The sequence below is a fragment of the Phoca vitulina genome, unplaced genomic scaffold (assembly GCF_004348235.1).
Source record: "Phoca vitulina isolate PV1807 unplaced genomic scaffold, GSC_HSeal_1.0 scaffold6, whole genome shotgun sequence".
NCBI classification, from domain to species: Eukaryota; Metazoa; Chordata; class Mammalia; order Carnivora; family Phocidae; genus Phoca; species Phoca vitulina.
The window spans coordinates 73,380,882-73,408,846 of record NW_022589709.1 but is presented as its reverse complement, the minus strand read 5'-3'; the positions used below and the strand labels follow the sequence as shown (position 1 = coordinate 73,408,846).

Sequence of the window (27,965 nt, the reverse complement as noted above, 5' to 3'; positions counted from 1 at the left end):
AAGGGACTTGGAAAAGAACCGAGATTGTGCAGCAGATACCAGGGATCAGATCGCTGCGGGGCCAGGTTGTCAACCTCCCTGGACGCCAGCGACCTCTTAAATGGGGCTGTGGCCCCCATGTCGGGGTGTGCGATGAGGGTTAGAAGAGAACACACGGGGAAAGCTCAGAGCTCGTACGAGGTGCTCCTCAGTGGGTAATTCTTTTTCAGCGGCCTCGCCTCGGAGGGGCGGACCCCACCCCGGGCGGCGGCTCCGCGGGGCCAGGGCGGCGGCGCGGGGTGAGGCCTGGCCTGGCCGCGCGGCGCGAGTCGAGGGCGGGGCGGCGGCGCAGCGTCGTCGTCGGCGTCCCCGCCTCCTCCCCAGGGGCCGCGTCGGAGCCTCGGCGGCGGCGGCGCTCACAGCCTGAGGAGAGCGGCTTGCCTGGACGCGGCGGCGGCCATCCAGACCCACCCGAGGCGCGTCCCCCTCGGCCTCCCCGCGCTCCCAGGCCGCAGCGCCCGCGCCCCTTTAGCTCGCTCGCTCGCCTTCCTTCCCTGCGGCCGGCTGCGCCATGGCGTTGGCGTTGGCGGCGCTGGCGGCGGTGGAGCCGGCCTGCGGCAGCCGGTACCAGCAGGTGAGCGACGCCGAGTCCCGCCCCGGCCCCCCGGCCTCCAGTCCTCGGTCCCGGACCCTGCCCCGGCGGCCGGCCGCTTCAGGCGTCTCTGGCCCCAGCCTGTGGCCGACGCGACGCCGCGGCTTAGCAGGCCGCGCCCGGCCTCATAGGGCCGGGCGGGCCCCGCGCTCGGATTCGAGGCCGCCGCGAGCCCGGCCCATCCCTCCGCGACCTGGGGCGGCACTCGGGCGGTGGAAAACCTCTGCCCCGCAGCGTTTCCCGCAGTTCCCGCGGCGGGCGGGTCCCCGAGGCAGAACCCGCGACCCTCGGAAGGCAGCGACCGGGGGCAGTTTTCCTTGCTCCTCTTTTGGTTTGATGTCATTGGAAAGAAGAAAAAAAAAAAAAAAAGCAAGCGTGAGATGGGAAAGGAAACGAGGTGGAGAGAAAAGATTAAAATCGCTGCTACTGCGGCCGACAGCTCCCCGCGACGAGATGCGATTGCTCAGGGTTTCAGAGCCTAGTCTGTTTGTCGAAACCCATCCCCCTCGCCTCTGGTTTTAAGACAAAAGTCAAAAAATGAGACGAGAGGCAAGTCCGCAGTTTGCAGTAGGTTTGGGAAAGGCGATGTTTAATTGGGGCGATGCCCCAAAATGTCGAGCTTCATGGAAGGCTGCAGGGCGTGTGCCTGGGTGTGTGTTTTGAAAGCTTGGAAATGACGTTTAAGGAGATTTAATAGCATGGCTGGGGAGGAAATGTATAGGGGTTGATTGGAGTATTATCCCGGTTATAATTTCTAAATTGAGGCCCTAGGGAAAAGAGCTGCTTGTTTTACTCGCCTGTCTCTGTAGCTGGGTTCCCCTCGGAAATTCAGAGACAATCTGCAGGGTTTTTAGTGGTATTTAACCTAACATATCATAATTGTGGGAATTAAGCCAGGTAGGAACTGGTGTTGATTGGAACCGCAGATAACTGCTTGCGTTTTGTCGTTTCAGATGTTTTTGATATAATTTGCATACAAATGTCAGTCGTGCTTTTATGATATTAAGTGTCCTATCATTGATGAGCTACAGTTTTGCGTTTTAGAAATAAGGAAAACCAGTATGATTAAAACATCTAGATTAACCCAATGCAGCCAGTTACCAGTTTGTTTTGCTGTCATCAGGGCTGTGTTGTAATTTCCTCCCTCCTCCAGCCGGACTTCTGAAATGACTGATTAAGAATTTAGCTTCTTGGTTTCATAAACACGCCCAAACTGTGGCAGTGCAGTCTAGTCCTCAGATCTCTCACAGCCTGGGGTCTGGCACATGCTTTTTTGTATGACCTTGGGCAAGGCTCTGGGTTCCTCCCTGCTTTAATAAAATACAAATGACAAGTGTCACTTAACTGTCTACACAGTGTTCAAAAATCACATGTACCCCACAGTGTGATCTAATTCATTCTTTTCATCCTGCTTTGGATAAGGCAAACAAGCAAAAAGCTGTGGCTTTTCTTTGTACTGCCATCTTCTTGAGCTATTAGGTAATGCTGACATATTGCTGGAATACAAAAAATTTGGTGGAGTATCAAAACTATGCATTCCTTGGTGTAGTAGTTAATAGCTTTAAAGATGCCGAATTGAGCCATGTCAGGGAGAGGCCTCATCTTTATTTTATTTTTAAAAATCATTATGTTTCAGAAATAACCTCCAAAAACCATGAAAAAAAAGAATCTTCCTAGAAAAATTGCAAAATATGAAAGCCAGCCCCCCCAAAACCCCACAATAAAAATCTATCACCCATAGGTAACCAAAGTTAATATTTTGATGTGTATCTTTGTGGACTTATAGTTATGTAAATATATGTAAGTATAAATCAGTATACATGTGTACAGATAAGGAAAGCTAATATTGACTGAGCATTTACTACATGCCAGTCACGGTACTAAGTGCGTTACATCCATAATTTCACTAATCCACATAAAACCCGCATGAGGCAGGGTTTGGTATTATTGTATAGATGACAAAGTCAGGACTCCAAGAGGCTCATTAACTTAAGGTCACAGGCTCTAAGTAGTGATTACAAGGATAAATACACACTCACCTACTTAAAACAGGCTCACATTCCAAATATAGGCATGTGCATTTAGCAGATGTATATGTGCATATGTATTTTTCTCTTGTACCCATACATATATACAGGCACATCTTTGTACACGTGTACCATTTCATGGGCCACTGATTATACTTGCACACATTTGGTGCATATGTGCACATGTGTATGTTTACACACGCACTGTGCCCATGTGTATCATGTTCTCAGACACATGTGCATTCACAAATTTGCAGGTACGTGTATTTGTTTACATGTATGTACAGAGGCACACAATATAGCTATATAGGGTGGTTTAATATTTTCATGTCTGCATAGCATGTAACTGGTTGTACCATAGTTCAAGTCAGTTGCCTGTTGGTCACTAAGTATGTTCATAATTTTTTTTATTCACTGAAGTTTCATTTACATACATCTTCATCTCTTTTCCTTAGTATAAATTTTCAGATGTGGAAACGCTTGGTCAGAGAGTATACATATTTAAAAGGCTTTTGCATTATAGAATATCGGTGAGTTGTCCAGGCAACTTGATAGGAGCATGATACTCTGGTTGTCACAAAAGGCAGTTCTGACTTCTGTTCGATCTGGTTAATCAAATAGAGCTGGTTCTCTAGTAAAGTAAACGCAGTGGAAGACTGTATGATTCATTACTAAAGACAAACACAAGTTTGCCTTTATGGGTTTTTTATTGGGAGTGCACTATGTGCACAACTTGAATTTAGCGTTATGACAGACTGCGCAGAAAGCCTGGGCTCGTAGGTTCCCCATGGCTTTATTTTTTTCCCCCTTTTTGCATTTTGAAGCTGAGATTGTATATCCAAACATTCAGAAGAATTGTTTCAGAAAGGTGTAGGGAGGCCCAGTGTTGTGAAATTTGTAATACGTCGCTCTCTCTGCAGGTGTTTATTCCTGTTCATCCATTCCAGGCCCTCTTTGCCTCACTGGACTGTATCTTTGCCTGTTGTATGAATTTTGCCAAATACTTCCTGAAATGTTTTCAGCTCTTTTGATTTGAATCTAATCTAAGGAAGCAACAATGACACTGCCATCTAGGCTTAAAAATAGACTGTGAAATGTTTAGTTTCAGACTTACTGCCTGCTGAAGAAGTTGCCCACTTGTAAGCATCACTAATAGGCTTGTAATGCAGTCTGATGACATTGTAGAGCTGCTTTGGGAATGATACCTTTTTGTATAAATTCTCTCAGGATTGTGGAGGAAGGTTTTGATAGATCAGGGAAAGAATTTCATCTCTGCCAAGCCAAACCATATTTATGCTGAAGTGTTAGATGAAGTCACGATCCCGGAGGAAGGGGCAGAAAGTGCCCATGTGGTTTTATTTTTTTAGTTTGAAAAGTTGTAATTATATCTTGGAATGCCCCTTAGAATGTTACGTCAAGATTTTAAGGTTATTTTGCTGTATTTGTGGCCCATATGTGCAATGATCAAAGAAAACTTTTCAAAAAATATTGAGATGGGTAGAATTGTTTTTTTAAAACTTTTTTTTTTTTTTTTTAAAGATTTTATTTATTTATTTGACAGAGAGAGACACAGCGAGAGAGGGAACACAAGCAGGGGGAGTGGGAGAGGGAGAAGCAGGCTTCCCGCAGAGCAGGGAGCCCGATGTGGGGCTCGATCCCAGGACCCTGGGATCATGACCTGAGCTGAAGGCAGACGCTTAACGACTGAGCCACCCAGGTGCCCCATGTTTTTTTTTAAAACTTTTAAAAATTGTAGGAAAAAAATGCATATAATTTACCATTTTGACCATTTTTTTTTTTTAAAGATTTTATTTATTTATTTGACAGAGAGAGACACAGCGAGAGAGAGAACACAAGCAGGGGGAGTGGGAGAGGGAGAAGCAGGCTTCCCGCCGAGCAGGGAGCCCGATGCGGGGCTCGATCCCAGGACCCTGGGATCGACCCGAGCCGAAGGCAGACGCTTAACGACTGAGCCACCCAGGTGCCCCCCATTTTGACCATTTTTAAGTGTACAGTTCAGTGGCATTAAATACATTCACATTTTTGGGCAACCATCACCACCATCCATTTACAGAACTTTTTCATCTTCTCCAGCTGAAACTCCATACCCGTTGAACAATAACTCCTTTCTTTCCCCTTTCCCGGCCCCCACAACCATCATTCTATTTTCTATGAATTTGATTACTCTTAATACCTCATGTTAGTGGAATTATATAGTATTTGTCCTTTTGTGGCTGGCTTATTTCACTTAGCTTCATATCCCCCAGGTTTATCCATGTTGTACAGTCAGAATTTCCTCCCATTTTAAGGCTGAATAGTACTGTATGCATATAGCATATTTTGTTTATCCTTTCATCCAAAGGTGCCCATTTGGGGTGCTTCTGCCTTTTGACCAGTGTGAATAATGCTGCTGTGAATATGGGTGTACAGCTGTCTTTTGAGTGCCAGCTTTCAGTTCTTTTGGGTATATACTCAGAAGTAAAATTGCTGGTTCATATGGTAATGCTTTTTAAAATTTTTTGATTAAAAAAATAGTTTTCCATGGTACCTACACCATTTTACATTCCTACCAGCAGTGCATAAGAGTCCCAATTTTTTTTTGAAGAGTTCCAATTTTTAACATCCTCATCAACACTTGTTATTTTTTGATAAAGCCATCCTAACGGGCATGAAGTTGTATCTCACTGTAGTTTTGATTTACATTTCCCTAATGATTAGTGGTATTGAGAATTTTTTTATGTGCTTTTTGGCATCTGTAAATCTTCTTTGGAGAAATGCATGTTCAAGTCCTTTACCCACTTTTGAATTGGGTTCTTTGCTTTTTGTTGAGTTGTAGGAGTAGAGTCATTTCTTAGTAATATTTACATTTTCACCTTTTTACTATGAAAATTCCAAACATGTACTAAAATGTATAATAAATCTAACAACAGTAATCAACAAATGGGTAATGTTGTTTCATTTATACTCCCCACCATTATTTTGAAGCAAACCTTAGAAATCATGTTATTACATCCATAAATATTTTTGTGCGTAACTCTAAAAGATGTTGTAAGCAGTTCGTATGTGAGAAATAAATCATGAGAGCCCTTTTGTAATCTGTTAAGAATATGGAAACAGAATTTGTGTCAGGAGCTGTAGATCTACAACTGTGATTCTTATTTGACTCCCTCTTAGTAAGCAGTGACTTTTTTTGTAGCGGTGATGGATACTTGCTGATTCATTCTTAATTTTCTTGCCTGCTCCTACTGGTGACCACTTGTTAGGGGAGATTTAATTGGTTTTATCATTCTCTCTTTGCACTGAGGGACTAAGGCCCAATTGAGGAAATCCTGGCATCATCTCAGCTGACGCCACCCCCTGGTTTGCCTGCCTGTAACTTCAAATTACTTTATGCTAGACACCGATTGTATCATATTACTTTACATAAAATTATATTATAAAATAAATCCTTCTGTGAGAGTGACTTTGTATTCTTACTAATAAAAAAAAAAGGAAAGGCTTGAAGAGGTTCAAGTGCCATCTTCTGATTTATCTGTTTTTAGGGCTTTAAAATAATTACTTTGGTTTCTTAATAATTTACTTTTATGTTGTCTTTGAACAAGTACAGCTGTTTATGGGGTGCCTGGGTGGCTCAGTCGGTTAAGCGTCTGCCTTCAGCTCAGGTGTCCTGGGATAGAGCCCTGTGTTGGGCTCCCTGATCAGTGGAGAGCTCGCTTCTTCCTCTCCCTCTGCCCCTCCCCCCCCCTGCGCTCTCTCTCGCTCTCTCTTGCTCGCTCTCTCTAGCTCAAATAAATAAATAATAAAAAGTACAGATGTTTAGTGGAACATACTCTCGTAGTAGTGGATGGTGCCCATTTAGATAAAGCAGCTCCTAACAATTTAATTAGAAATTGATGCTGATAATAAGCTTGATGGTCTTATCTTTGTTCTCAAATCATTTTTGCCAATATAGGCAGTTGGTAGATACCATACATTGAATTTGTTGAGCTTTATATACTCCAGTTGTAATTGATCCTAGTGGCTGTCTAGATAGATGTGCAGGATGTGTTATTTTGCCTTCACCAAGTGTGGTAATAAAGTGAGTGTTAATAGACATCATTTAGCACTTCCTGCTGTTAAAATTAGGATGACTCATTTTTTTTTCCTGAATAACACAATTTATTATATTAAAAGTTATACATACTGGGTCTAAATACTGATCAAATTTAAGAATGTTTCTGGTGAAATATTTTCTTACTGATAAAAGCAGTTTGTTTCACATGTATGTTTTTTATGCCCCTTAGCAATTGAATATTGACATTTTTTTGGTTAAATTCACATATTGCACTAATATCAGTTACTAGTTAATGAGATGCTTGAATGTGATTTGGAGGTTTTTCTGGAAATTGGATAGTTTATGAATAGAAATACATGGGTTTAGGGAGTGACTTCTGTTTAAGTTTGATTTTATGTATTATTCAGTGCTTAAATGTGGCATTTAAAATTAAACATTTCTTGTTAGGCATTAGTACGCAGATATTCTTCATAGCCTCGAGTCAGACAGTACACTTGTAAAGGAAAGCTTGATTTCCCTTCCCTTCCAGTCTCTTCTCAGAGGTGTAAGTGTTCAAATTGCATTCTTCAGGCTTATTAAAAAAAAAAATTTAAAATAACCTTTAATTTTTGTAACATTTAAAAAATTTCAGAAACATTGAGAAAATGTAGTTTCCATGTACCCCAGATCCAGTTTTCCCTATTAACATCTTACATTAGCGTGATACATTTATGACATTAATAAACCAATACTGATACATTATTATTAACTAAACTCCATACTTTATTCAGAATTTTGTTTTTTAATCTAATGTCCTTTTTTGTGTTCCACAATCCCATACAGGTTACCACATTACATTTGGTTGTCATGTTACTTTAGGGTCCTCTTGGCTGTGATTTTCCTTGTTTCTGGTGACCTTGACAGTTTCGAGGAGTTTTGGTCAGATGTTTGTAGACTCTCCCTCAAATGGGATTTTTTTTTTTCTGCAGTTTTATTGAGAAAATTGACATACATCACTGAATAAGTTTAAGGTTTACAGCATCATGGTTTGATTCACATATATTGTGAACTGATTACAATAGGTTTACCTAACATCCATCTGCTCATATAGTCAGTTGGATTTGTCTGAATCTTTTTTCATGATCAAACTGGGGTTGTGGGTTTTAGTGAGGAAGACCACAGAGGTAAAGTGCCATTTCCATCACATCATACCAAGAATGCGTACAACCAATGTGACTTAACACTGTTGATGTTGACCTTGATCACCTGGTTGAAGTAGTATTTATGAGGTTTCTCTATTGTAAAATTATCCGCCGCCCTCCCCGCCCCGGCTTTTCATACTCTGCCCTTTGGAAGGAAGTCACTATCTATGTACAATATGCACTTAAGTATTGAAGAGTTATGCTCCACCTTGTGGAGGGCAGGGTATTTACATAAATTACTCAGAATTTTTCTGCACAGGATAGTTGTCTCATCCTATTAATTTATTTATTCAGTGATACCAGGATGAACTCATTTATTTTATTCTTTGGGTTATAATCCAGTACTAATTTATTTTGTGGCTCAGATATTTGCAGTTTTGGCCATTGGAACTCTTTCAGTTGGCACTTGTGTCCCTCTAACATAATTCCATCATTTTGGGTTTTTTGAAGCACTTCCTTCCTTTCTGGCATGAGGCTCATTGTGAATATTTCCTGTCCCATCCCGGAATCAGCTATTTCTCCAAGGAGCCTGGTTCCTTTTATTGGACAGTGATACTAGAAACCAAGATCTGTGCACATTGCTACTAGGGGGCCATTGCTTCTAGGCCTTCTAAGTTAACAGAGTAAAGAAATAGATGTGTGTATATGTATCTGTAAGTATTTCTATATGTAATCACCTGTATCTATATGAAACTAACCAACTCTAACCAATTACTACATGGATCACTGTAGCCTCCTGCCCTGGCCTGTCTGGAAACTCCCACTTTAGCAGTGAGAAATCTTGCTCCCACCACCCACCATCCATTTACTTAATTCTTCAGTTCCAACATACGTGTGTAGTGGTGTCAGAATTGTTAACCTACACCTCTGTGAGAAACACTTTTATCAGCTAGAGGACAGGGCATTTATACAGTTTCTTTTGCTGTTAGACTTACAGACTCTACTAGTTTCCAGAGTTGCTTAGGTACTTAGGTCAGCACCTTTCCCCTCACCTTCTTTAGTGGTGTTGTTTGATACATTTATAATAGGTTGTTAAGAAAAATGGTAGGAGTGATTTCTCTTTTTTCCCAAAGTTTCTGTTAATAATCATGTTTTGCTTTTTAAAAAATTCATGTAACAAACTTACTTGGAAATAGTTTCAACTTAAAGTTTCAAGAATAGAATAAAGTAACACCCATATATTTATTGCTCACAGTCACCTCAAACATTAAGGTCTGATTAACAATGAAATACAGTGCTATAAAAATTGAAAGCACTATAGGTAAAGCCCAAGTCCCTTTAACCTCACAATCCTTTCTCTATAGAATTCTATGCTTATTTTGCAATTTACTTTGTTATTAAATTATTTTTAAGTTATTTTGTCCTTGTGAAATTTAAGTGAGATTTTATGGACTAGGGAATCAGGAATGTGGTGTTCTTAGTATTTTGAAGCTCTCGTTTGAGGAGTTTTATTTTATAGCATCCAAACTTTTCATATAACTTTACGTTAATAAGCAGGGTTGTTGTTTTGTTTTGTTTTTTTTACAGTAATCTCTGTACCCAGCGTGGGGCTTGAACTCAAAACCCCGAGATCAAGAGTTGCATGCTCTACCAACTGAGCCAACCAGGTGTCCCAATAAGCAGTTTTTGAAGCTTGTAATGTAGACTTCAGTATCTGGAAGGTTCACTTTGGACATTAAGTAGAGACTGATTCAGGAGAAGGTAAAAGGACTTTATTAAAACATCTAATCAGTAATAGTCCAGCTCCTGTCATGAAGTAAGAGGTTATGTGACTGTAGGTGAGAATTTTAATCTCCTTCTAGCCTTATTTTCTCTTTTGTAAAATGAAGTAGTTGGACTATATCACTTTGACTCCTTCCAGCTTTATAGTTGTTTTTGTATGTAGAAGCTGGTGGCTTTGATCCAAAGAGATGGCATTCTCTTGATGATTTAGCAAACTTCTTTCGTGATGAATAATTATTTTTAAAAGTGATGTCATTAAATACAGATGGTGAGTTTATGCTAAAAGATAAAAGAAATTATGCATTGTTCAAAAATATAGAAAATGTCTCCCTAATAGTATATTTTCAAAAAAATGGGTCACTGAGTACAGAATACCATTTTGTCATTTTTCAGTACTAGTTTTAAGTCTTTCCCTTCTTGTCAGCTTCAAACATTATATATCATAGCAAAAAATTAATAATGCTTTTAGAAATCAGGAAAAGTAATAATTACAACTTTTTCAAATACATTTTTTTAGAGGGGGTGGGGCAGAGGGAGGGAGAGAGAGAGAATCCCAAGCAGGCTCCACGCCCAGCATGGAGCCTGACATGGGGCTGGATCCCACGACCCTGAGATTTACAACCCAGTCCGAAGTCAAGAGTGGGACGCTTAACTGACTGAGCCACCCAGGCATCCCAATAAACTTTATTTTTTTTAGAGCAGTTTTAGGTTCACAAAATCATCACCCACTGTCACATAATTTTATTACTTCATAATAGAAGCTGGACTATTACTGGTTAGATGGGTTTTTTTGTTTGTTTGTTTGTTTTTAAAGATTTTATTTTTAAGTAACCTCTATACCCAATGTGGGGCTGGAACTCACAACCCCAAGATCTAGAGTCACACACTCCACCAACTGGGCCAGCCGGGTGCCCCTGATTAGATGTTTTAATAAAGTCCTTGTAAAAATGAGAAAAGAGTCATTTTAAAAGTTCTGTAGCTTTTTTTTTTTTTTAATTAAGCTGGCTCTTTGAGTTCTAGTATTCTCATTCACTGCTTTTAGTAGTTACATTTTCACAAGTTTTGAAATTCTCATGTAACTTGAAACAGAATAAGAAGTTTGATTTGAGGGTAATCTGCAGTTGAGCATCTTATACATGATTGATGGTTGATACTAGAGTCTTTTCAGCAGTTTGTCCTCTTGTAGCTGAATTGCGTTTTCAGATGTAGTATTTTAAACTGTGCTTAAAATCAATTCTCCTCAGTCATGTATGTGAGGGTAGGCAGCATTAATTATCTCTGACATGTTGACCCAGTTTCATTTTAGGTGGCTAAGTGAGGTGATCAGAGTTATGTGATCTTGTGAGTTTCACAGCCAGCTTGCCACCTTTCAGCTGTGGCCAAAATGACCAGCTGAGTAGAAGGGGAGAAAGTTTATGGGGGGCATGAAAGGTAATCATTGGCTTATTATATTAGCATCTGCTATTATTTGGAAGGTTAAAATATCTTTTCATGTATCAGGTTTAATGTAATCCAAATGCCATTTTAAGTTTAATTTCTCATTTCAGTGAAATATTAAAGTAAGAATCTGTAACTGTGTTTAAAAGGATCTCAACAATTACTGGGGCATACCTTCTTTTTTTTATTATGTTAATGTTAATCACCATAAATTACATCATTAGTTTTTTTTTTTTTTTAAGATTTTATTTATTTATTTGACAGAGAGAGAGATAGCGAGAGCAGGAACACAAGCAGGGGGAGTGGGAGAGGGAGAAGCAGGCTTCCTGCCGAGCAGGGAGCCCGATGTGGGACTCGATCCCAGGACCCTGGGATCATGACCTGAGCCGAAGGCAGACGCTTAAGGACTGAGCCACCCAGGCGCCCTACATCATTAGTTTTTGATGTAGTGTTCCATGATTCATTGTTTGCGTATAACACTCAGTGCTCCATGCAGTATGTGCCCTCTTTAATACCCATCACCAGGCTAACCCATCCCCCCACCCCCCTCCCCTCTAGAACCCTCAGTTTGTTTCTCAGAGTCCATAGTCTCTCATGGTTCATCTCCCCCTCCGATTTCCCCCTCTTCATTCTTCCTGGGGCATACCTTCTAACACTGATTTTGTGTTTCTCTTAGCAGATTGCTTTATTATTTAATTGTCCCTGGTTAATGCTGTAGTTATTTCTGAGAAAGGAACTTTTTTTTTCCCTTTAAAAAATTAAGACTGACTTTCAGATCCTGCAGTGGTACTACAAAAGGTTATTTAATGAAGGAAAATTCCACCATGCAGTTAGTGAAAAGGTTATTCAATTATTTGTATTTGCTCAAAAGTCTAGAAGGATAGCTGAAAGATCAGATTGGTGGTTTTTATTTTCTTCTCTATATTTTTGCCTTTTGAGTGATTCAAGAGAATGTATTATGGTCTTGATATAGTACTAATTAATATTAATACAGAGAATGAGATTGTAGATAAAAGACATCATTTTAAGATGGAAGAGCTCACCTGGTTCCAGGTAGGAAGCTTCTGAGAAGATGAAACTTAGCTTGGCCTTGAAGGATGAGCAAGATGTAGTGAGGGAGACAAAGATTTGGGGGAAGGAGTGGACTCTCATGACTTGTTGTTTCCAATGGGAAATGTGTTTCAGGGCCAGGGCCTAGAGTGCATCACCCTCTCTGGTCTGGAGGCCTCCTCTTACTCTGTCCTCTCCCTGGAATGCTCTTTCCCTCTTAGCCCCCCATCTTAGTTTAGGTAGTCTGTCTTAAGGGGAGTTTGAGTAACCCCCACCCCCCCATTAGGTTAGTTTCCCCTGAGCATAGTGAGATTCCTTTTTTGTGACACATTTTGTAATCACATTTTATGTTTTTTAACTTTCAATTTAGTTTTTATATCAAAATTATACATGCATATAGGTTAGAGTCAAACCTTACAGGCTTATTACTAAACACAGTAGTCTCCTGTTTACTTGCCTGCTTCTTAGCTCTTTTAGCTGTTTCTTTCTTTTAGCTGTTTCTTTTACTGTTTTGTTATTATCCTTGTAGCTAAAGAACATTTTATAGTGTGCTACTTCTTGATTTTTCAGTTTTCACTGTTGAAAAAAAATTGACTTCACCGCTATGTGGTGTAAGGATTTGTCTTTTACCTCCCTCCCACAGTCGCGTATACTCCTACTTCCTGTCTCTTCACTTTTCTGATATAGTTGTATCCATTATGTGGTTAGATCAATATTCAGCATTTACAGTAATTGAAAGTAATAAATACTGTTCACAGCTGAGATATTTGGTATTCTGTGGTTTCTTGTCCTTGCCTGAACAGTACTTTATTTTCCCTGAAGTTAATAATTATTTTGGGGGGTGGGGAGATGGGTAAAATAGTGATGGGGATTAAGGAGTGCACTTGTGATGAGCACGGGGCCATGTATGGAAGTGTTGAATCGCTATATTGTACTCCTGAAACTAATACTACACTGTATGTTAACTCTACTGGAATTAAAATAAATTTTAAAAGGTAATTATTTTTTGTTTTCTTAATTTCTATGTACATATCATAAATTGCTAATAGCACTAATTCATCCTCAGGCTCTTAACTAATACAACCTCATAGTTTTTTTGATATGTTCAGATACATCAGGTATTTTATTGATATCATTGAGGGTGGGAAGGGGTCTTTCCTGGCCTTTTGACCCATTCTAGAAGATTGCTCCCAAGGTCTGCTGTTCAGTTGTCATCCTGGGGGTTTCCTTTCCCAGGGTTTTTAATTGAAGCCCCTTTCCTTGATTCAGTTTTCTCTCTTGGTTTATTGCCTCGTTTTCCTAGAACACAGCCTTCAGTATCTTTCTGAGGAAGAATGCATGGGAAGTTAAGCCCTCCCCCCCTTTTTTGAGACTTTGTACATTGAAGACTCTTTTATGTTACTTAGACTTTTGGTCTAGAAACATTTTCCTTTAGAATTTTGAAGGCATTTACTCCATTGCCTTCTAAGTTCAACTGTTTTGCTTTTAGGAAGCATGAAGTCAGTTTTGGTGTCTGATTCTTCAAATGGGGCCTACTTTCTCTAGCTCTCGGTCTCGTACTCTTGGAAGTTTTTAGGAGCTTCCTTTTGTTTCTAGTATTCTTAAATACTGTGTTGTACCTTGAGAGCTACTTTCATCCATTGTGCCAGGCATTCAGGGGGGTCCTTTTGGTCTGGAAGCCCATGTCCATCAGTTCTGGTAAATTTTAAAAAGTTTTTGTGTCCAAACTGTGGAGAGAGTCCAGATGTCCTTTGACTGATGAATGGATAAAGAAGAGGTGGTATATATACACAATGCAATATTACTCAGCCATCAAAAAGAATGAAATCTTGCCATTTGCAAAGATGTGGATGGAGCTAGAGTATATTATGCTAAGCGAAATAAGTCAGTCAGAGAAAGACAAATGCTGTATGATTTCACTCATATGTAGAATTTAAGAAACAAAACAGATGAACATATGTGATGGGGGAAGAGAGAAACTATAAGAGATTCTGAATGATAGAGAACAAACTGAGGTGTGATGGAAGGAGGTGGGTGGGGGGTGGGCATTAAGGAGGGCACTTGTTGTGAGAGCACTGGGTGTTATATGTAAATGATGAATCACTCATTTCTACTCCTGAAACCAACATTGCACTATATATTAACTAACTAGAATTTAAATAAAAATTTGAAAAGAAAAAAAATAAGTTTTTGTTTGATTTTTCTCTGCTTTGGTTTTTTTTTTCTCCTCTCTTTGGATCTAGAACCTCTTGTATTGATTTAAAAATTATTTAGCCTCGTCTCATATTTTTCATCTTTGTCTTTTTTTTCTACTTTCTATGAGATTTCTCAATTTTAAATCTTCTTTTAAAAGTTTTATTTATTTATCTCTGCCTAACAGGGGGCTCAAACTTATGACCACAAGATTAAGAGTCACGTGCTCTTCCAACTGAGCCAGCCAAGCGCCCCGAGATTTCTCAATTTTAGATTCTTTTTGATAAATTTTTAATCTGTTAGTTTTAATTTTCAAAAACTCTCTAATCCCCCCTTTTTTCTTTATAGTACACCGTCCTTGTTTTATGGTTCTGATTTTTTTCTCCTCTGAGATTATTGAAAACTTTTTCCTTTCTTTAAGTTTTCATCTTCCTGCCTACTTGTTTCCTCCACATTGCATGTATTCTCTTTGTTTTGGTCTTTTATGACCTTTAGAAGCTTTCATTAGGTGTGTGGTGATCTTCGCCTGCTTGGTTCAGAGTGTACAACCAGTAAAACCGTTTGGAAGCTCAGTATGCTTGATGGAGTCTATTGCTTTGAGTGACAGTGTCATTAGGTCTATTCTCTTGGGTTGCTGCATTTCCTAGAGAATAGGCCTGGCTGCTAGTAGGAAGGGAGCTGAATGGGAGGAAGAAGGCTGGGAGAGCTCAACATTTAGTACATAAGCGTCTCACTTCATCACTCTTTTCTGATATGCTACCCTTTCTCCTAAACTGTGTCTCCAGCCCAAAACTCTGTTTTACACTCTCCAGAGAATAAATTTCTAGTCCTCTAATGGGGATCTTGGGAGCTGTGTGTTTCTGGCTGCGTCTACAACCTTTCTGCTTTTAAATCTCATTGTCATTCCTACTTCCACCAGTACCTGCTGCCACTGCTTGAGCCTTTTGAGGATATAGTGCAAGGCAGATTGCTTTTCTGCCTTCTGGGTTAGGCTTCAGTTTTCCTGGGTCTGCTGTGGTAGTTGACACCTGTCATCCTGCTTCTGGCTTTCAGGATTTTACTGCTGCTTCCTTTCCCGGCGCTCGGCTCTGTAGTTTTTTGCCTTAAAATTAAAACTTTACTGACATTTACATTTAAGATGGTTTTGGAAGGGATAAGAAGTGCGTGTGTGTGTTTAGTCTTTAAGTGGAGTATTAAAATTGCACTTAATTCTTTTGATTGTCTTTTCTTTGATAAACTGCAGACTTAAGCTAAAAACACCAGTCACCTTTACTGTTGAGTCCTTTACCCCACACCAGTCATGGCCTAACTTGTTCATTGAGTGGTGTTAAATTAATCTAGCAGTTAAACACTTGCATAATGGAACATTCTGTGATGGTGGAATGGAGGGAAAGATATGTAATGCTTAATGCATCTCTCTGTTTCTTGGCTCTCATTGTTCTTGGAGGAGAAGGGGACCTCATGATCAAACCTAAGTTAAGGCAGACTCTCTTGAATACCTTTTCCCATCCATAATCTCTGCCCTCGTATGCTCTACTCCAGGCATAATAATAATAATACAGTAATAAGCAAGCATAGCTTTTGGAACTTCTCAGCCTGAGAGAGTTCTGGTTGTTCACGGGGCTAGCAGAGCCAAGCAGGCTGCAGTCAGCGCTAGTCCCTGGCTTCTAGGCATGTCTGTCACTTTTGGTATCTGGACTTTGACTTTACTGTGTTTTTAATGTAGAATATTCCATTTCTTGGATATACCATTTGGTTGTTTTTATTTTTATTTTTTAAAATATTATTTATTTATTTATTTGACAGAGAGAGAGAGTACAAACAGGGGGAGTGGCAGGCAGAGGGAGAGGGAGAAGCAGGCTCCCCACTGAGCAGGGAGCCTGATGTGGGGCTCGATCCCAGGACCCTGAGATCATGACCTGACCTGAAGGCAGATGCTTATCCGACTGAGCCACCCAGGCGCCCCTTTATTTATTTTTTTTAAACTTTTTTTTTTTCCTTTAAGATTTTATTTCTCCATTTGAGAGAGAAAGAGCACGGCAGGGTGGGCCGGGGTGGGGAGCGCAGAGGGAGAGGGAGAAGCAGACTCTCCGCTGATCAGGGAGTCCAACTCAGGGCTTGATCCTAGGATCCCAGGACAATGGGATCACGACCCAAGCCAAAGGCAGACGGCCAACCAACTGAACCACCCAAGTGCCCCCATTTGGTTGTTTTTGGAAGAAAAAAACATTCTAGGAATGACAGTGTGATTAAAATAGTAATTTTTCTTCATATGTACCACCTTTATTGAACACCTGTTTATACCTAGTGTACTGTGCTAAGTGTTAAAGGTTGAATACCAAATGTTAAACGTTTCTTATTTCTCAGGAGATAAACGTTGAAGAAGTCTGTTTCTCCTTTGTGTTTCTTAAGCTTTTGTTGCCATTTATTTGAATATTGGTAATTATAGAATCATAATGTTCTTTTTTTTTTAAAGATTTTATTTATTTATTTGACAGAGAGAGACACAGCGAGAGAGAGAACAGAAGCAGGGGGAGGGGGAGAGGGAGAAGCAGGCTCCCCACTGAGCAGGGAGCCCGATGCGGGGCTCAATCCCAGGACCCTGGGATCATGACCTGAGCCGAAGGCAGACACCCAACGACTGAGCCACCCAGGCGCCCATCATAATGTTCTTTTAATTTTTGTTATGAAATACACAATACATATACAAGGAATACATGTAATGCATAAGTTTATAAAGCCTGCAAATAAATCAAACACCTTTGAGTTTATAATCCAGGTCACAGCAATCTTCTGAAAGTTTCTTTTGTTTCTCACACCTCCCTTGCTTTTGGACCAGTCAGTAAGAAAGAGTAAGCTTTGTCTTTGTTGCTTTGTAAAGCCTGGTTTCTCATCAGTTTTCTTCATGTTTATGTGCTCCTGGTGCTAAGTAGTCATAGGGATGCCACCGGCTGCTGATGTTCACTCACGGACCTGTCACCACTGTCCCTTCCACAGATTCGGCACTCATCTGCATGTGGCTACATGCCTTGCCTGTACATGTATTTGGTGATTTGTAAAGTAATGTGAATACTTGAGATAAATGTGAACTGGTAGGTTAAGATGGCATTAAGATAAGCCACCGCTTTTTCAGGTAGATTTCTGTTAAAGCTACACCTCCATGCCTGCTTTAGTCAGCATGTGCTAATAAAGTACCCCTGATGTGCCACTCACCGTTCAGTGCTGAGGTGAATACAGTGATGAACCATGCAAAGGTCCCTGTCTGCGTCATGGATACTCTTCCAGTCTCCTTTTCTTCCCTTCCTGAATTGTTAGTAAAGTATAATTTACGTACAGAACCATACACAAATCATAAATTGCACAGCTTAGTGTTCAAAAAAAGGTGAACATGCACTTCTACTAGTACCCAAATCAAGAAACAACATTACAGCACTCAGAAAGCCCCCTTCAAGTGCCCTTCCAGTTACCCCAGGGTAACCACTGACTGGCATATGAGGTTTGCCTGGCTTTGATCTTTATATAAATATAATCATACAGAAAATGCTCTTGTTTCTGGCTTCTTTGGCTCAACATTATTTTTGTGAGATTCACCCATGCATTGTATGTTGTCGTAGTTTATTCACATTGCTGTGTAGTATTCCATTGTATGGAGAGACCACATTTAGTTATTAATTCATTTTTTTTTAAAGCATTTTTTAAGATTTTATTTATTTATTTGACAGAGAGAGACACAGCGAGAGAGGGAACACAAGCAGGGGGGAGTGGGAGAGGGAGAAGCAGACTCCCCGCAGAGCAGGGAGCCTGATGTGGGACTCGATCCCAGGACCCTGGGATCATGACCTGAGCCGAAGGCAGTTGCTTAACCGACTGAGCCACCCAGGCGCCCTAGTTATTCATGCTGCTGCTGTTGATGGGCATTTAGGTAGTTTCCAATTTTATAAGTAATGATGCTTTAAACATCCTGGTGTGTCTTTTGGTGAACATATATGTTTCTGTTGGATATGTAACTAGAATGGAATTGCTGAGTCATAGAGTATGTATAAATTCATCTTTAATAGATAAGTGCCAAACAGTTTTCTAAAGTGGTTGTACAAATTTACAATCCCAGTTGGAGAGTTCTGGTCATTATATGCCTTCATCAACATTTGGTATTTTCTGCTTTTAAAATATCATCTGTGGTTTTAGTTTGCATCTCTGTGCTGACCAGTGAAATGGAGCACTTTTTAATAAGTTTATTGGCCATTTGGATAACTTATTTTGTGAAATGTCTATTTAAGTCTTTTGCCTGTTTTTCAGTTGGGTGGTTTCCTTTTTCTTTTTTTCCTTTTTCCCCACTGGTTTTTTAGAAGTTCTTTATGTATGCTGGTTATGAGTCCTTTGTCTGAAAAATATATCTTTTCCCACTCTGGGTTGTGTTCATTCTCTTAATGGTGTCTTTTGAATGAATAAAATTTCTTAATATGAGAAACAAATGTGGGTGGACAGCTTCATGTCCTTGGACACGAAACAACTAAACATGAAGGAAGAGATTGATAGTCTACTTTTGAAGAACAGCAGTAAGATGAATATCTACTACAATTGCTGATAAAAATATGCCATCCCCTGTGATGACCCAAACACGAAGCTAATCACAGGGTAGAGAATACTGACATAACAAAACAAGTAGAGCCCAGAAGAAAGCAGTTACTGTACCTAAGAAACGACTTCCCTAGGTATTTTAGTGTAATGGTATATAGGAATAGTTCTTCTGTCAACAGATTTAATGGAACAGTTATTTTGTCCTTGTTGATCTTGATCTTAATAATTGTACATAAAACATCATTTAACAAATATCAGATTAACTTTTTAACATCCAAAATTATCAGCCTAAATAGTATTATTATGGCTTCTACTAAAACCAGTTTTCCTAGTAAATGGAAAAAATGGAAGTGTTCTTTCAGGAGCATTAAGGGGAAAATAATAAAAAATTGACGTCATCCTGGCATTTGTTAGTGCCTGGTAAAATTTTATTGAATGAAATATTCAAATTTCTGACTATCCACGAGAAAAGTTGTTGTGGGCTGTGGCAGAAGAAAAGGCAATGGAGAGAAGGGAAAGCTTGAATCACAATATATTTACATTTGATTATACTCCTCTAAGTTATATATCCACATTAATAGGAGAGGGAGAGTGCGAGAGCATGAGCAGTGAGAGAGGGAGAATCTCAAGCAGACTCCACACTGAGCATGAAGCCCCACGCGGGGCTCAGTCCCATGATGCCAAGAGCATGACCTGAGCTGGAACCAAGAGTCGGTCACTTAACTGACTGAGCCACCCAGGCACCCTGATAGGCATATAGTTTTATTATTTATTGTTTATTTTTTAAAGATTTTATTATTTATTTTTGCAAGAGAGAGGGCATGAGTGGGGAGGGCAGAGGGAGAAGCAGACTCCCCTCTGAGCAGGGAGCCCGACGTGGGACTCGATCCCAGGACCCTGGGATCATGACCAGAGCCAAAAGCAGATGCTTAACTGGCTGAGCCACCCAGGTGCCCAGGACGTAGTTTTAATAATAATTTTGCATTGGACTGATTAAAAAGGGTTGAGTTCTTTTGTAATTTTAATATTACATTATATAATTGTTTTACAAGTCAGGATTTGGGGAGACATAGTATGTATGTTATACGTATCCTTAATGTGTGTATCTTGGTACATACATCTTTATATACACACCTGTGTGTATTAATGTATATGTGTGTGTGAAAATCTTAATAGAGGCTAGAAGTGTTCTCTATGCCAAATCCAGAAATTGGACTTGTTCTTAAGTCTAAAAGAATCCTTGAATAGATGATGCCATGTTCCGTTGGGACAACTTCCTTTCTTTTTTTTTTCCCCCAGAAAGCATTGCTTAATATAGCATTTTAAATGGTGAATATAATTAAGAGGTTGCTTTTGCTTCCATGTTGGTATTTTATAGCTTTAACATTTCTTAGATGAATACAACATACAGGGTTTTAAAAAAAAGCACAAACAGTATTTATCACTCTTGCATTTAAATTATGGACTAGACTTTATATATATATATAAATTATTTAAAAGTGAGTCTGTCTAGCTACTATTTTTATGTTGTTTATTCTCTGAACAAAAGATGAATGGTTTCTACCATCCTGTTAAAAGCAAGGGGAACAAGCCAAGTGCATACTTTTCCATTTCAGCTTGTCTTTGTTAGGACTTTTAATTATTTCTCCAAGTAGGCCCTAGAGCTCTGAAGCCTGAGTTTTCTTTATGGAATCATGAAGTGGAGAAGAGGTAGGACTCAGAATGTTACAGACGACATGGATTGGTTAGTAAATAGTTTGCTACTTCTCAAAAGATAAGTTGAGAGGCAGAGAGACCTATTTGAAAACATTGCATGAGTGCCCCTCTTATTTCTCCAATCTTTATAAAACCATGAAGCCTAGGGAGGGTGGGGCTTATCATTAATTTGGAAGGCTCTCGGCTACAGATTTTGCTGAAGTTAAGTGCCAGAAAACACTAGGCTGTCATTTCCTTGACGCTGTCTTGGTGAAGCTATCAGTGGTGGAAATACTTGAACATAAGACATGGATCCCAGGAGGTGGCAGGTTGATGACAATTTTCTGGTCCCACCCAGAAATCTCACAGTGCCACTATCATAGCCATGGTTGGCTCATTTAGTTTGTGGAAGAGGGGTGATTTCTGCGAGTACCTTGGCTTCTTAGGAAAGTTGAAGTTGGAGATGAGTGGCTACTATCTTGCCTTCCTCTTTTCTCTCTGGATGGTATTCCTTGTTACTTGTATCTCAAGTGAAGAAACAAGAAAACTTATCAAGTTGGTAATCATACTTCATAGCATTTACTCTCATTTCTAAGGACTAAGATAAATACTGTATTTTCTCTCCTTCCAAACCAAATTTTATTCATCAGTTTTATTTATGTGTGTAGCAGTGATAACCACAAAAATCTTTAAAAAGCTTTATAAACTGATGGCCTTTCTAAGGGGATTTGCTGTGGTATTAGGATTTTCTTTTCATCTGTTACTGCATTGACTTTTTAAGGCATTATTCTGATTTCTTTTGCTTTGGTGAAGTTTGACTTTTAATCGTGTTTTTATTTTGGTATTAAAAGAGGATTTGCATTTAATTTTTTCTTCTGACATGAGACATATTGTTGGGGATAGTCTAATTCTGGTGTTTATTTTTAAAATTATCTTTAGGGAAGCTCTTGAAGTAGAAAAATTTAAATTAATGCTGCTCATCCTCAGCTCTTAAAATAGATTGTTAGCCAAACTATTTTGATTTCTTGATCCTAATATTTTTGTCAGGAGGGGAGAATATTAAGGAATTTTTTTTTTACTACAATTAGTTTGCAGCTCAGTGTGTTATTTTTCTTTATTTTTGTCCATTTGCAAGTATGTGTTCCATGTTAAGCCCTTGAGGATACTGATGGGATCAGGACCGTTCGCTCCTATTAAGGGGCATAGACATGGATTTAGCAAGAGAATGATGATTTGGAGCAGTTAATTTTCAGGGCTTTTTCTCCCCACCGTAAAAATGCCTTAAAGGTAGTGTCTTGTACAGTGTGTGACGTTACAACAGGAAAAAGAGCAAGTGCGCGCAGAGACGTGGCTATCCGAGAACAGGTTGTGAGTGAATAAGGAGCTCACACAGCTTCCATGCTTTCCTGGCTCACAGCTCTAGGCTACCTCTTCCTCTGCCTCCTCCTAGGACTCGCCCTCCTCCTTGGCTGTGGTGTCCTGGTCCTGCTGGTAGTCGGACACCGGGTCATTGGTGTTGCTCTCGGCCTTGGTGAAGTCCGTCTCGTCCCTGCCCTCGCCTGTGTGCCAGTGCAGGAGGCGCTTGCGCTGGAACCTGGCTGTGAACTGCTCTGAGATACGCTTGAGCAGCTCCTGCGTGGCCGTGCTGTTGCCGATGAAGGTGGCAGACAGTTTTAGCTCCCGGGGTGGGATGTCACAGCTGTTCGCATGTTGTTGGGGATCCACTCCACCAAGGAGCTGCTGGTCTTGTTTGGGATGTTAAGCACCTGTTCGTCCACCTCCTTCATGGACAAGGAGCCCCTGAACCCTGGGGCCACAGTCAGGGAGTGGCCACAGTCAGGGAGATGGCGTCACAGGCAGCCATCATGTTCTTGGCCTCAGATATCTGCTGGCTGAGGTCTGGCACCGTCAGGGCCCGGTACTGTGGCTGCCTTCGCTGGTCAGGGGGACAAAGCTGGGCCTGAAGAAGTGCAGGTGGGGGAAGGGGGACCGTGCTGACAGCCAGCTTGTGCAGGTCAGCATTGAGCTGGCCAGGAAAGTCCAGGCAGCTGGTGACCCCACTCATGATGGCTGACACCAGGTGGTTGAGGTCCCCATAGGTGGGTGTGGTCGGTTTTAGGGTTCTGAAGCAGATGTCATAGAGGGCCTCGTTATCCATGCAGTAGGTTTCATCTGTGTTTCTTACCATCTAGTGGACTGGGAGGGTGACATTGTAGGGTTCTACCACTGTGTCTGACACTTTGGGCAAGGGCACCACACTGAATGTGTTCATGATCCGGTCTCAGTACTCCTCCTGGATCTTGCTGGGGAGGAGGGTACCCACCCCAGACCCAGGCCCTCCACCCAGGGAGTGGGTCCGCTGGAAGCCCTGCAGGCAGTCACAGCTTTCAGCTTCCTTCCTCAAAATATCCAGCGCCCAGTCGACCAGCCCCGTACCTTCCGTGTAGTGCCCCTCGGTCCAGGTGTTCCCAGCACCACTTTGACATAAGACGAAGTTGTCTGGCCCGAAGATTTGCCCAGAGGGTCCCGAGTGCACACAGTCCATGGCGCCCAGCTCCAGGCTCACGAGCACAGGTGGGGAAGTACCTGCCACCCTTGGCCTGGTTGTAGCACCCGTTGATCCATTCCAGCTGCAGGTCGCTGTCGCTGTGGTAAGTGCCTGTAGTGTTGCTGCCCTGCTCTCTGATGACTCCCAGAACTTGGTGACGGTCTGGTTGCTGCGATGGCTGGCCTGGTGGTGGTGGCATGGGTGGAAGGATACACCAATGCGAGAGCTGAGGAGCGGGTGCACAGAGTGCTCTGCAGTTTGGTTTTTTGAGTTTTTTTGGTGTGTTTCTTGTTTTTTGAAGTAGGCTCCACACCCACCATGGAGCCCAACACAGGGCTTGAACTCACAACCCTGAGATCAAGACCGGAGATGAGATCAAGAGTCCCACGCCTAACTGACTGAGCCACCCAGGCACCCCTCTTCAGTTTTGTTTTAACTAAAATTCACGTTATGTAGGTTTGTGTTTTCAAAATTAGAAAATACTTTGAGATGTAATTCACATACTGTAAAATTCACCCTTTTAGAGTACACAGTTGAGTAATTTTTACTATATTCACAAGGTTTGGAACCATTACCAGTATATAACTGCAGAACATTTTTATCACCCCCCAAAAGAAACCTGTGTCTTTTATAGCAGTCAGTTACTCTCTCCTCTTCCCTTCCCCAGCACCTGGCAACTACCAGTCTTTCTGTCTCTTCTTGGATTTGCTGTTTCTGGTTATTTTGTATAAACAGAATCATAAAATATGTGGTCTTTTGTGACTGGTTTCTTTCACTTAGCATACTGCTTTCAAGTTTCATCTGCAATGTAGCATGTATCAGTACTTCTTTCCTTTTTTTTTTTTTTTTTTTTTGATGGGATGGATTATTCTTAGCCATCCTTTTGTATGGATATACCATATTTTGTTTATTCATTCATCAGTTGATGAACATTTTGACTATTATAAGTAATGCTGCCATGAACATTCATGTGCAAGTTTTTCTGTGAAACTATGTTTTCGCTTCTCTTGAGTATATACTTAGGAGTGGAATTGCTGGGTCTTTTTATAACTCTCTGTTTAACTTGTTTTTGAGGAACTGCCAAACTTTTCCACAGTCACAGTTTTATATTCCTGCTGGCAATGTATGAAGGTTCCAGTTTCTCTGCATACTCAAAAACACTTTTTATTTCCCTTTTTTATTTTCTTATGGCCATATTAGTGGGTTTGAAGTGATAGCTCTTGGTTTGATTTTGCATTTCTGTGATGACTACTGATGTCGAGCATCTTGTGTATACTGCCCATTTGTAGATCTTCTTTGGAGAAATGTCTATTAAAATTCTTTGCTCATTTTTATTTTTTTTTTAAGATTTTATTTATTTGAGAGAGAGCGAGCAAGAGAAAGCAGAGGGAGAGGACACAGAGGGAGAGGGAGAGGGAGAAGCAGACTCCCCGCTGAGCAGGGAGCCTGCCACGGGGCATGATCCCAGGACCCTGAGATCATGACCTGAGCCCAAGGCAGATTTTAACTGACTGAGTCACCCGGGTGCCTCTCTTTGCCCATTATTAAATTAGATTTTTTTTTTTTATTGGTGAGTTTCTCTCTGTCAGAATTATTTACCTTATTTTAAATGTCACCCTCTAATTAATAGCAATATAATAGAAAATTGTTCTTGAATGTAAAGAATTTGGTGATGTTAGAATAACTTAATTTACAGTCAGCATACAATTAAAAACCTACAGGTTATATACAGTAGAAAATACACAGTCTTCGGGGCACCTGGGTGGCTCAGTAGGGCTCTCTGCTCAGCGGGGAGCCTGTTCCCCCCTGTGTGTGTGCGTGTGTGCTCTCTCTCTCTCTGTCAAGTAAAATAAATAAAATCTTTTAAAAAAAATGAAGCCCCATATAAATAAAGGTTACTATTCAAAAACAAAAAAGAACATAGACAGTCCTTACAAACTTTGGTTATTTCTGAGTAACAGAGTAAAATTTTAGCACACTCGGTTGTTTACCTAAGGAAATGTGCTTGTTTACTTTCTGGTAATTATACGGTCTCTCTTGGTAGGATGGTATGCAGAAGTAGTGGGTTGGTAAAGAGAGGTTTAAAAATTGCATTGTAAGGTAAAAGATTTAGGATTTAACTCTAAAATTATAAGTGGTAAAATAACATTTAAAGCTAGAGTTTAGGCATTGATCCAGGATTTTTTGAGACTTATTGTTAATAACTAAAGAAGGGATTTAAAACTTACAAGATCTCTTGCTGCTTAAATAGGACCTGACCAAGATAAAAATGAATAGTGTGAATACTTGTAACTTTATGGATTTATTGGATAGTTCAGCGTTATTTTCCACATGCTTGTTGTGTTTGTGTGAATTAAGAGGTATATTTTGGTACCTCTTTTTTTTTTTTTTTTTTTTTTAAGATGTTATTTATTTGACAGAGAGTCAGTGAGAGAGGGAACACAGCAGGGGGAGTAGGAGAGGGAGAAGCAGGCTTCCCGCTCGCCTGATGCGGGGCTCGATGCCAGGACCCCAGGATCATGACCTGAACCGAAGACAGACCCTTAACGACTGAGCCACCCAGGCGCCCCTATTTTGGTACCTCTTGTCATGTATAAGGCTTTATGGATTTTTTTTTCTCTTAGTTGTTTAGTAGGGTTTTTTGTTCTCCCATTCTTTTTTTTTTTATATCTGACAGAGACACAGCGAGAGAGGGAACACAAGCAGGGGGAGTGGGAGAGGGAGAAGCAGGCTTCCTGCGAAGCAGGGAGCCCAGTGCGGGGCTCCATCCCAGGACCCTGGGATCATGACCTGAGCCGAAGGCAGACGCTTAACGACTGAGCCACCCAGGTGCCCCTTGTTCTCCCATTCTTAGTAAATAGAATCCAAGAGTGACTTTTAAGAGCCTTAGGTACTGCCATCCAACAGTTGTAAATGTTGGCCCTTAATTTGGGCCTAATCCTAGTCCTGGCTCCGTTCTTGATTAAAAACAGCTCATTTCTAAATGGAAGACCATCTTTAGAACTTCTTAGGGGAGAGGAGTGAGGAGGCCTTCTTGCTGGAGTGGGAACTCAAGTTTAAGAATTTAAACCTGCAGGGTGTAAGCGTCTGTAAACTTGTTAAAATCTAGTTTGCTTCTGTTAGAACTAGAACTATGTATGATTTCTGTATGGGAGATTTGTTAAACTGTTGTTTAGGTAAAATGTCATGTATATAATTCTAATAGCAACAATATAGATAGGACACAGAGGAAGGTAGTAAGAAGGAGTCACATTCTTTATTTTAGATATGCTGCCTTTCTCTGACTGAATCTAGAGGACAAAACATTATTAACATCTGTTTATAGGTAAATAATAAAAAAATAGAAAGTGATCAAGGCCAAGAGGTACCATAGCAGACTGTGATATGCAAAGTGGAAACGTGGGAGAGTTCTAGGGTTCTTCTAGGGAGGAGCCATGACAGTGTCTACTCAGAGTATAGAGTGGAACATGGGTAATCAGGAAAGTGGGGGCGAGAGCACAGTGGGGATGTGGTAAAGAGAAAGGCCAGACAGATTTTCAGATGACTGGATTATTCCTATCTCAGGGATGGAGACCTGGGTAATTTTAGGTAGTTTTGTAGTAAACTCAGTACTCTATATGGCATGCATAAGTAATTGTGTAATTAATTACTATTTTGAAAAAAAAATGCCATTTAAATAGAGATAAGTGAAATTGATCAGAATTGTTAAGGAAAGTTATATGACAGAAAAAGAATCAGTCCCCAGTGGGTATTTATTATCTGTCATAGATACAATCAAAGGATTCTCCCCACCCACCACACCTAATACCACAGCAGGGAGAGAGCAGCAGGTCTCCCCATGTTCCAACCCTGCCTCTCACAGTGTCCCCTACAGCCAGGATTCTGTGACAGGTTGGACTCATGCTCCCACTGACCTTGTTGATGGAAGACACTGGGCATCTTTCCAACACCAGCCCCAAAGTGACAATGACCCTAATTCTCTGAGAGAGTCTCTGGAGAGAGCCTGAAGATCCCTGAGCCTCAGAGATGTGGCAGGGAGGGCTGCACAGGAAAGATTCCCAGGGACAGAAGAGGGAACATTAAAAATACATTCGGAAGTATCCAACTTTATTAAGTAACCAACTTTATAGCCTTATGGATATGTCCAACTGTAGTTCTAGTGTGCATTCTTTCCAACCCCCCCCCCCCCACCTTGTTAGTGAATACCTGATTTGTTTGGCTAGCAGAGCCAAATTAATAGCCATAGATGACCCCCAAGTGTAAAAAGATACATACTTAGGGATTCTGTTGTTTAGCACGTTACTGTTCACACAGATGGTGGTCACTAGATACTTGTTGCAGGTGGTTGTCTTTCTTTTTTCCCCACCTGGTAGTATTTTATTTTAAACACATTTCTTGGTGGAGCCTAAACTTACCACCAGCATATAGAAAATAGGCCAGTGTTGGGAAGCCTGTAGAGTGAGGTCCTGGGATCGATCATCCCAGCATGTGGAGCCTCCAAAGTCATAGTGGGTGTTTTTTATCACCTTTGTTTTTGTTTTCAGTTGGAAATAGTATTAGTACACGATTCTAAAGTGGTGAAGTTTAATGGAGGGGAAAAACTTCACCTGGAAATGTTTGTTTTTTCCCTCACTGAAGAGAAAATGGGGATTTCTGAGACAGTTGCAATTTCTTTGCTCTTTTATCTCGTACCTTGGTGTGGGATGATCAAATTGCACATCTCCAGGTTGCTAGGAGACAGGCAACCTATCTCATAGATACTGGCATGTAAGACCTCTTTATTCTCTGGCCTTGTGTATTTCTCAGAATTGTCATGCTTCCTTTCTAAACCCTAAATTATGCAGAGGTG

The 27,965-nt window shown here is 40.7% G+C and overlaps 1 protein-coding gene and 1 pseudogene across 1 annotated transcript in view; one reads left to right on the top strand and one right to left on the bottom strand.

Annotated features, from left to right (window-relative positions):
* The first annotated feature begins 351 nt into the window (after positions 1-351).
* NDFIP1 (Nedd4 family interacting protein 1) overlaps positions 352-27,965 on the top strand; it is a 51,686-nt gene continuing 24,072 nt past the window's right edge. The window contains exon 1 of the mRNA XM_032404475.1: positions 352-613. Within this exon, the coding sequence (XP_032260366.1) occupies positions 551-613 (63 nt within the window). The 5' untranslated portion in view covers positions 352-550. The remainder of the gene's footprint in view (positions 614-27,965) is intronic.
* Positions 19,794-23,444, bottom strand: LOC116632460 (annotated as a pseudogene).